The 10,860-nt window shown below is 44.8% G+C and overlaps 3 protein-coding genes across 3 annotated transcripts in view; 2 read left to right on the top strand and 1 right to left on the bottom strand.

Moving 5' to 3' along the window:
- Positions 1–333: 333 nt before the first annotated feature.
- Positions 334–3,574, top strand: SARC_00153 (hypothetical protein; the record flags this gene model as incomplete). The annotated part of the gene is made up of 1 exon (XM_014306146.1): positions 334–3,574. One exon carries the CDS (start codon positions 334–336, stop codon positions 3,124–3,126), a length of 2,793 nt encoding a protein of 930 aa, XP_014161621.1. The 3' UTR covers positions 3,127–3,574.
- A 2,983-nt stretch (positions 3,575–6,557) lies between these two features.
- SARC_00152 (hypothetical protein) lies at positions 6,558–7,004 on the top strand (the record flags this gene model as incomplete). Its single annotated transcript, XM_014306145.1, has 1 exon — positions 6,558–7,004. A coding segment is annotated over one exon (308 nt), but the record flags the coding sequence as incomplete, so codon positions are not given.
- Positions 7,005–7,452: 448 nt separating this feature from the next.
- SARC_00151 (hypothetical protein) overlaps positions 7,453–10,860 on the bottom strand; it is a 5,115-nt gene continuing 1,707 nt past the window's right edge. The window contains exons 4-7 of the mRNA XM_014306144.1: positions 10,571–10,723; positions 10,218–10,322; positions 9,713–9,882; positions 7,453–9,222 (exon numbers count right to left, since the gene is read on the bottom strand). Of these exons, the coding sequence (XP_014161619.1) occupies positions 9,123–9,222; positions 9,713–9,882; positions 10,218–10,322; positions 10,571–10,723 (528 nt within the window). The 3' untranslated portion in view covers positions 7,453–9,122. The remainder of the gene's footprint in view (positions 9,223–9,712; positions 9,883–10,217; positions 10,323–10,570; positions 10,724–10,860) is intronic.

The raw sequence follows: 10,860 nt of genomic DNA, 5'->3' as shown, positions 1-10,860 counted from the left end.
ATATCCCTACTACATACTCGTATGAGCTACCCACAAATACTGCTTTTGTCCTATATCCCTACTACATTCTCGTATGAGCTACCCACAACTACGACTTTTGTCCTAAATCCCTACTACAGACTCGCATGAGCTACCCAGAAATACGACTTTTGCCCTAAATCCCTACTACATACTCGTATGAGCTACCCACAAATACGACTTTTGTCCTAAATCCGACTCTCCTGTCTGTGTACCACAGGATTGCTGATATTGGGCAGTGAGACTTCAATCCCCAAACCAACGAACAAGCGAAAACCCTTGGCACGGGGCCGACTGAAAACTACCTACAAGAAAATGCGCGCCTTACAGCCCCCACCCAAAGAAGACTTTGTATTCGCTAAACCCGCATCTGTATCCACCAAGGTGGGTAGCGACCCGCCAAGCACACCTGCACCTGTTTTAAGGACCGGTACCGAACTGCCTGGAAGTAGGTCAGGTGACAGCGAGGCATTCACAGTGAAGTCGGTCAAGGTGGAGGAGCTGCCCAGCGACACGGAGAGCACTGGTGACTTAAAGAAGGAGAGGCCCGCGCCTGCAGATACAACGGCAGGTGTGAAGTTTGCAGGATTCAAGGGATTCTCAGCCACCCCAGCCAAACCCAATGCTGATGACAAGGAACGCACATCCACATCCAACGGCAAGGTGGCAACGAATAGTTTGGCTCTTCCTGTGGGTATAAGCTTTGGAGGAGGCGTGAGTGGCTTACCCAAAAACGGTACTGCCGATCACAAGTCCGAAACGGAGAGCACCGAGAAATCTTTTGCGTCAAAGTTCCCGAACCTTCCCGCGCCCGCATTCGGGAAACCCTCACCAAGCACAAGCGATACAAAGGACCAGGCCAAAGATAAAAACACCAGCGCAACCGGATTCAGCATAACAGGCAATGGCGCTGGTACAGGCTCTCCACCTGTTAAGTTCGCCGGCTTCACAAGCAGCAAGCTTTCACATACCTCAAAGCCCGCTGCGACTGCTGCGCCTGCTAACCCCTTGCCTGGGGATGGTAAGGCTGCGAAGGACCTTTTTGCTTGCTTTAAAGGCTTCGGCTCTGCGGCTCCAGCCCAGCCCAGTGTAAATGGAACGGGGGCAGACCCAAAAGATACAGGTGCATGTGCAGACACGAGTACGACCAAACCGAGTTACACGTTCAACATACCGCCCGAGCCAAGTGCAACAAGCTCTTCGTTCGACATAAGCAAGCTGGGCAAAATCCCGTTCGGATCAACGTCAACGGACCAAAAAGGCACCGCCGATGGACCCACAACCAGTGCAACAGCCCTACCCTCAGCTGCGGGTGCAGGTGCAGGATCTGAACCCTCCAAGAAACCTCTATTCGCTGGTTTTGGCTCTGTTATAAGTGATGCGGGTGCAGCACAGGCGCCAAACGACAGTGACAGTGGTACCGAAGCCGGAAGACTGTTCGGGGGCCCAGCCAGTACAATGTCTGGTGCACCTCCCATGTTTGGCTCTACAGCAACCACTGAGAATGCAGGGAAGAAGTCCACTGAGCAGTCAACCCCGTCGTTCACCTTCGGGGGCAGCAACCCGGCCCAGAGCGCAACAGCTAATGCCGGCGGAGCGACCACCTTTACCTTCGGATCCAATAAGAACTCGCCAGTCCTACCTACCGTGACCTTCGGAGGCACTACGGAACCCGCATCCACGTCCAGCGGCAGCCAACTCAAGCCGGGAGTGTCATTTGCGGGTACTGGTGCAAGTGCAACTGCCGGTGCAGGCCTGACGCCCAGCTCGGCGCTACCCGGAAACCCGCCCACAAGCACAAGCCCCATATTTGGCAATGCATCCGGCCCAAACCTATTCGGCGGGTCGAGTGGACCGTCGCCCTCATTCAGCACGGCCACCGCAGGAGCTTCGCCGAGCCTCGGCTTCGGCAGCACCGCCAGTACCACCAACACTGCACCCCCTGCGACAAATGCGAGTACGGCCATTGGTGCATTTGGGTCCGTAGGCACATTTGGGTCAAACAACTCTAACCTGTCGTCTGCCACGACAGGTGCGCCCGTGTTCGGTTCGGGTGGCACTTCGCTTGCTTTCACCGCCGCAAACACTGAGCCACCCGCCAGTGGCTTCGGAGCGTCGCAGTCACAGGCGTCTGGGGCTGGGGACAAAACCTTACCTGTTCCTGCATTTGGGTCCACCTCTACCAACACGCCTGCGTTCGGCTCTACAGCTGCTGCACCTGCGTTCGGCTCTACAGCTGCTGCACCTGCGTTCGGGTCTAACACACCTGCACCTGGTTTTGGGACCGCTACACCTGCACCTGCATTTGGGGCAGCTACTACTGCACCGGCGTTTGGGCCGTCCTCCACTTCACCTGCGTTCGGGTCCACAGCCGCGCCCAACCTGACGTTTGGTACCACGACCTCAGGTGGCTTTGGGTCTTCCACAGCATCGCCTGCGTTTGGATCGAGCACTTCAACAGCTCCTGCGTTTGGCGCGAATGCTACCACCAGGGCGACACCTGCGTTCGGTGCAACTGCTGCACCTGCGCCCGCCTTTGGGACAAGCGCCGCAACCGGGTTTGGCGCTAGTACTGCACCTGCACCCTCATTTGGGGCTACAAATGCACCTGGTTTCGGTACCAGCGCATCCCCTGCGTTTGGTAATACGCCTGCGACAGGCTTCGGCGCAGCAGCCGCGCCTGTATCAAGCTTTGGTTCAACTGTCGGTCCCGTAACCGGGAGTACAGGTGCAGGAGGCTTTGGGGGTTTTGGGTCAAGCGCAACTGCACAACCAGCGGCACCGGCACCGGCACCGGCTTCTGCGGGCTTCAACTTTGGAGCTGTACAGCCGGATAAACCAGCAGCCTTTGCGTTTGGCGGCTCCACACCTGGAGGTTCGACTACGGGCACGGGGCAGCCTTTCACATTTGGAGGAGGGTCTACAAGTGGGTCTGCAGGAGCCGCACCGGCCGCACCGGCAGGTACGTTCGCCTTTGGAAGTCAACCCGCTGCACAGACGGCACCGGGTATGGCATTCGGTGGACCATATGGGAACACACAGGGAGGTATGCCGCCAGCTAACAGACCCATGGCACGTGCAAGGAAGACGAAGAATAGACCAGTATAATTACTTTACCTGTAAACATATGCCTCTGGTGATGGTTGGTCTTGACTGCCTTTCGGTGTGCATGAGTTTGGTCATATTTGATTCAGAATTGGCGAGGTTCTTCTCTCGTACACTCGGATATAGAAATCACCCGGTTGAGCTGGGCAGATGTCTCGGTGGAAACTGAAATGCAACACTGAGTAGTGGGATACTCAAAATTGGAATGTATAGATTCGTCTAGTGGAGCCACAAATCGTTTCGAAAAATAAATTCTTTATTTTAGTTTCAGGGCATCTCATTCCCACCGGAAGGAATGTGGTATCCAAGAGACCTAAGAACAGGCATCCTCGTGACAGACAAAGACGGGCCTCTCATAATTGGAGAACTGGATTTGGAGTACACATGTTTCGGTCTGCGTTGGCCAGAGGGGTACGGATGCTATCAACTGTTTTAGACTGTAATAGGGCACAAACCTCTTTCAAGGCCGAGGAAAACATTATGCCATTTTTAATGTTGTGATTGATTTCGAACATGCTGATACACGTATGATGAATGTTTTTCAAGTGGTAAGAATGCGTGGGAAATACAAAACAAATAATGTAAACATTTACGAGTACAGCCATAGCCTCTGAATCAGGCATAGTAAGACTATGGTCCAGCGGTAGTGATGTCACCTGGACCTCCACTAAGAGGACTGGCTGTCCTCTGATGTGGACTCGAGACCAGGTGATAGGTCCTCTCTCTAAAGAGGATGGGGCTGCGGGTTGTGAGACTTTGGACAGACCTGTGAACTATATACGTAGTTTCTGGAGCGGACGGGAGTCAGGACTCTCGCAAGGCAGTAAACACGACCTCACGGGAGTGATGTACGGGACACGTGAGCTATAGGCAGGCCTTAGGGTTTAGACCCGTAACACGTAGGTCGTAGAGAGCTCGTCTGCACTAGTAGACCCCCTGAGAGATGATGAGTCTTGGCCCTTCTGATACTACTCTCTACACGCACACTTTAGGACTCTCTCTCTCCCTATAGTGAGAGGGAGTATAGAAAAAAGTCCCGGTAAGTTATATGTAGCAATCATCTCTTGTAACCCATAATTTAAACCAATACCATAGCCTTCTTGTATATTTCAGAAGGCTATGTCAATACATAGTAAACTCACAAGTGTGCAGCGACAGCAGCAATCTATTGTACAACAAGTCGTTATTATTTCAGGAATAAGGCATATTTGAGGCAAAATCTATAGATAAATCGTTGTTTTTGTGGTTTTTGTACTGTAGTCAATAAAAAAGATGTATTGCGTGTGAATTTGGTATTTTTATCATAAATAAAAAATATAAACAGATGAACGCGTTTCAAGTTTGCCGTTTGGCCGTTTGTATTTTTTTATTCAAAAAAGGATATGTTCTTTTATTTTCGGAAACAAAAAACACCGCTAAAATGTTCCAGTTATGAGGCTAACGAGGAACCCAAGAGCCCTATCGTCATCAACAGACGCACTCTTCCTTCTATTTTTAGAATTTTCGTTTTTACTCTTGTGCATTGGAACAAATCTGATTCGTACAGAACTCGTTAAATAGCTGTAACATTCTTCAATTTTTATTTTTCTACAAATACTATTTGTTTTAAAACAAATAGACTAATAGAGAGCGAGACTTTCATGATTTGATTTTAGATGGACGATAAACTATCGAAAACGGATGGAGAAGGATGAGTTTCTTTACGACGTAACAAGTATTGAAGTTTGCGGACAACAGCCGACGGAACGTCACAACTGACAAGTGACAACTCCCAAGTCACAGCTCACAAGGTGACAAGTCATAACTCTGACAAGTCACAACTCACACCAAGTCACAGCTGAGAAATAGTGAGAACTGAGAACTTATACATACTATTTTGAATTTCTAACAAAACTCACAATTGTCAATTCATCATTCACAACAACTCAAAACTCGCAATTTAAAACTCGCAACTCACAACTCACAAGTCATCACAAGAGTCAACTCACATAATCATATTGTCACAACTGTGAACTATATACAAAACTCAAAGAGTCGCAAGCAAATATTTAATAATAATAATATATATATATATAATATTGGTCTGTCACAACTCGCAACTCGCAACTCGCAACTCGCAACTCGCAAGTCGACAACTCACAACTCGCAACTCGACAACTCAGTTGTGAACTCACAACTCAGAAGTTCGGATACAAGAAGCTGCAGTGCTACATAGTACATACAAGAGTGCAGCACACGGCAGACTGCACAGCCTGGCAGGAATCTGCACAGCCTCGCAGGATACACAGCCACAGTGACAGAGAGTGTACTCCTGGACCTGAGAAGTGAAGACCCTACCCTGACCGGGCCACACTAAGTGTATGTAAGGCTTGAGGTTTGACTCCTGACTCCTGAGCCCCGGGTTCCAAGTTCCGACTTCCGAATTCCGACGATAATAAACACTCCTGAATCCAAAGTTCCAGATTAATATCTCTGGCATTTGATCGATTTTAAAATCGAAATTTTGCAATTAATTTAAACAAATATCTGTCGTGTTCCGAGTTAACTGACACACTTACCGACTACAGTCTCACACAGTAAATAGACTGTGGTCAGTTTTGTTTTTTTGTAATTGTTAGTTCGTGAGGTTTCATGTTTGAAATATTTTGAAATCGCTTTTACATACTAAATAAAAGTACCTTTGTGCGTCTTTCAGACATACTGCGAGGTTTGCTTTCACACACACGCTCTGTGTTGCTTTTCTAATGAAGGAGAGGATTGACTGTGGAATTGCACAATTGGCATATGCGGTCGTTTTAGCTTGCAATCACATAATTATGCCGATAATTGTATTTCATGCTCATTTAATGCCGATAAGTATATTTCATGCCTATTATGCTGAAATTTTGTTTCAAGCACTATACTCGTAGTCAGGGGAGACACCATTTGTAAGCATCGTCACTTGTCAGATGTAATGTCGCGTCTACTTGGGAATGTTCGCTGCCGCCTATGTACCATAAGTCGACTGACCGTATTTGGAACCTCCCATTTGCAATTATACTAGATTCCATCGACTAGTCGAAACCTCGAACGGTTTGCCATGGACCTTTTGTAATTCAAGTATACGAGTGCTCTTGTAGATAGGGCTGCTTGAAATGTCATAAATGCAGTGCGCATGATATTAGTTCATATTATGGGTGCGTGTTTGGTCTGGTGTTCGGACCCTCATTTCCCTCGCATACCTTAACAGAAACAATAAGCTGGAAATTATTGCGTATTCTTTTATGAATTTTCCGGAGTATTTGGTGAGTCCTAGCAACATTTCATTTTAAACAGTGTCAGACTCGGGCCAGTGCTTTATCTGTTCGTAGCGTTTGGGATCAACCAATGCCCCTTCTGTAATTACAAGTGACTTAGAAGTGCTTTTGAGCTACAATTTTGCCTTATAATATCATACCATATTTGTTTTTTAGGTAGTGCTGCAAAGACGTGTTCGAGATTGAGTATTAGTTCATTAATCTTCCAAAAACAGGACCCTGAAATTCGTGAAGACATGGTCGATATTAATCGTTCGCAACGAGTCAGATTTGGAATAGTCAGTTACCCGTCTAAATTTGAAATGATCGAAAACTTTTCTGGGGCTGAATCCGAATGTTCCAGAGATGACTTTTTCAACATATTTGGATGCCATGGTTTCAAAGCTTTCTCTTGTATTTTACATTCAGATACTGCTCTATATGTTTTTGATTGTCTAGGTGCTTGATATTCACTTGATCGGGTTATGGTCATTGGTCAAAGACCATTTTATGGCATGTTTCAGAATATGTTTAAGTCCTACGGACGTTAGTCCGTTCAGCCATTTTTCTTTTTTCTCTCTTTAGAGGGTCATGAATGATTTAAATGATCAGGTCTCCAATTAATATTTTGTTTGCATTCGATTACTGATCAACTTAATACATTGAAGTGGCTCAGAACATCGGCTGGGACTGCTGATATAATTTTGGAGTAAATATATGGGTGTCTTCGCATGCAGTATAAATTTTCCAAACATATACTCTATGATGCCAATAGGAGTATTATGTAGTTTAATAGTTGACCTTGGTGATCGTCATCACCGTTCAGCATGTACCATTGTCCCGGATATCTTTCCAGTCTGTACCCAGTAAAATTGGACAGTTGAATTCGGACATTTTGTACTTCGTGCGATATGTGTGCGTAAGTATTGTTCCCCACTAGAAAGTCATTTCGACTGTAACTATGAATCGTATGAGGTCGAATTCTCATCTATTCGATACACGAAAGAAAAAGAAGCATGTTGCTTCCCTGACATTTCAGTGTTGAGATGCATCAGTCATATTAGTATTTTCTAACAAAAAATGATTCAGGAATAGAGTCATATCTTCTCCAGAAAGTAGTGCGTGTTCTATTTCTGTCTCAATGAAGTATGATTCGACGTGGATGCGGGTCACATAATTTGTGACACTGTAGCCAGTATAATACCATTTGGTCTATATAAATTCCACATTTGGAGTGTGTCCATATTTCCCATCACAACGAGAGCACGTAAATTTTGGGTTGTCAGTTGGAGGATATGTTATAAATGGTAGCATAGGCGTGAACATTTGCGCTAAATCGCACATGTCACATGTTCCTGTCTTGGATCTTCGTTCCATTATTTCGGTCAAAGGCAAAGCGCGAATGCCTTCGCACGACCCTGCTTGAATACAGAATGGGTTACGCCAAAAAACTAGATCTTAGTTTCCATGGTCTGCAGCAAAGCTGCCTGTATGTATGACGCAGCTTTTTGTATATTTTTTGTACCACTCAATGATGATACTTCCTAGAGTATTTACGACAGTCATTCCTTTAGAAACCCCCGTCGTGAAACGTACACGAACAATGGATATGAGTTTACACATCTTGTTCGCACCAACACAAGTGGCGCGGCCTTACAACTCTTGGCATAGCTTCGCTGCCTGAAGTTTCGAGAAGTATATTGATGATAACTTACTGGGGGTTAAGATTCCACAAGAAGTCCGATATAATCAAAATCTTCAACTGCGTCTGCAATTGAACACAGAAAGAAGCACTGGGAAATCCCAGACAGCGCAGTTCTTTTGTCGACTAAATTTGAATCTGTCGGACTTGTTGAACAACTGACACAATCATCCCAACAGATGCTCAAGATAGATACTAAACAATTACAAATACTTCTTTGGCTCCCACGAGGCAATGAGACATACATCACGAGGCAATGCGACAAACAAATGAACACAATTCATAATTAGGAGGACAACATGAAGAATTAATAATTGGCAAACAAATGAACACAATGCATAATACACGAGATAAAGACCTAGAAAGTATTGGTGTTCTTTTGAGAAGGCTAGGAGGTCAACATGAAGAACTAATAATTGACAAACAAATGAACACAATTCATAATACATGAGACAAAGACATAGAAAGTATTGGTGTTTGCATTGAAAAAGCTCTCGCAAATCGCAAACGGACAGGGTTCAGGGTTTATCCACTTTCCTTTCTCCAGAAAACTAGACTTTGCGTTACAGAGCCACCTGGCGGATTAAGGTTCGGAGGTTCAGACAATTTTGTGTCTGGTGATGATACTGATACGAAGCAACATCGGCATTTCGCATTATATTTATATTTTCGTTACTAATTTAGTTCCCGTTGAGACTTTTCACATGCGCAAACCTGTATTTCGGGTGGGTTGTCAGTAAACAATCAAACTATACCACTGAAGTTTAATCGCTCATCAACTGAATTGTGCGAAACCAAACGTCACTTCAAAGGTCCATGAGGATATTAATCAGCAGCGGTATCCTCGATCTAAAAGTAGCGCCAATACACGAACATGCATTGCTGCACAATCCGCTACACTACAATGGAGGATACGGACACAACCAAATGAAATAAGGCCATATGCTTTGGAGTAGGTTTAATTTCAACCAATAAAATAAGGCCATATGCTTTGGAGTAGGTTTAATTCGGTGTGCTTAGTGCTATTCTTGGCCAAACCCTTCCGTTTCTTCTATGGCGATGGTGATTTTGTCACACAACTGCTGGTAGCTCTTGTACGGCGGCAAGTCTAATCGGTTGAAGCTGTGCCAGGATGAGAAAGAGAACCTCTCAACAGTTGTCCGAAGGTAGTGGTGCTTAGCCGGTCTACCCCACACAAAAGGTGTAGTAACAATCAAGGGCTACAAACGCACTCTATTTAACTGTGCTACCCCACACAACAGGTGTAGTAACAATCAAGGACTACAAACTCCATTTAACTGTGCTATGTACTGAATTGCAAGCACAGGAGAGCGAAATGATTGGACTCGGACAAGAAAGATACATCAATTGAACAAGCGTTGAGACAAACCAAGCTGTGGATAGGTTATATATATATATATTAATATTAATAATAATATTATAATAATATAATAATATAATAATATATATATAAAAATAATATAATGATAATAATAGTAATAATAATAATAATAATAATAATATACGTATACATACATACATACATATATACATATATATATATATATATAATGTATATATACATCCCACAGCCAAATAAAAAAACACTCACCAAGTATGGGCGCGTGGGAGCCATCCCTCCGTGCCCACTTTCTCAATACAAAACAGTTGTAGGTCGTTGCTGCCCTGAAGTCCTTTGAAGCCGTCCATAGGCACACGGCACGTTCCTGTCACAAACTGCAGCACCCGCGCCCGTGTTTCGCTACCCGAAGCTCGCACAAACTGTGGTGTGTGAGATGTGATGCGAATGTGAGTGTGGCGTTGCAATGTGGTGAATGGCTTGGGGATAGGTATTGGTGCAGTTGAAGCGTACGGACGAACATACTTACGGTGGAGGATGTAAGCATGTTAAAATGTTGTGACTGTACCATAGCAGGTATAAAGATACTTATATGCACGAATGTCCTTGTTTGCGTATCATATCCAATACGCATTCATCTGCATACGTATACGTATTCCCATACATAAACCTACATGCCCCAGATATCCTATTTGTCACATTTCATGTGCCTTGGTCATATAGTATGTGAGTACAAGTACTGTGAGCTCCAACCTACCTGCCAGAACCATCGGACCTGTTTGGCGTTGGGGGTGAAGGAGCGGTAGATTGTGTTGCGTTCCCAGTCATCGACATCGATTTCTTGCACCCCGCAGATCAGGTACTACAGACATTGGGAGGTCGAGATGGCAAGGAGGTGGTAGTAAGGTTAATACAAGTGTGTGATATGAGGCTATTACAGTATGTACTATAGGGATGATAAAAGTGTGTTATAAGGATATTGCAAGTGTGCTACAAGGATATGATAAGTTTGTTATGAGGTTATTACAAGTGTGCTATGAGGTTATTACAAGTGCGTGTATAGAGTGTTGAGAGAAGTGAATGTACACGCAGCCATGAGTTATTGCATACACATCTTTTGGAAAGAGATGTGTAATCGAGGCTGTGTGAAGGTGTAGAGACAGCCGATATCAACAGGTGCACACACACAAACAACACACAAAGCCAGAGTGGTAGTTCGCAAATCCACACGTACACAGGCGTGGAATATGCACAAACGTATGACTGGATGTATCCTTACATGAATCGTGCTCAATGCAACTAACTATATATATATATATATATATATATATATATATATATATATATATATATATATATATATATATATATACTATATACTATATATATATATACTACAC

Source organism: Sphaeroforma arctica (assembly GCF_001186125.1).
Source record: "Sphaeroforma arctica JP610 unplaced genomic scaffold supercont1.4, whole genome shotgun sequence".
NCBI classification, from domain to species: domain Eukaryota; class Ichthyosporea; order Ichthyophonida; genus Sphaeroforma; species Sphaeroforma arctica.
This window is presented reverse-complemented; position numbering and strand designations above follow the sequence as displayed.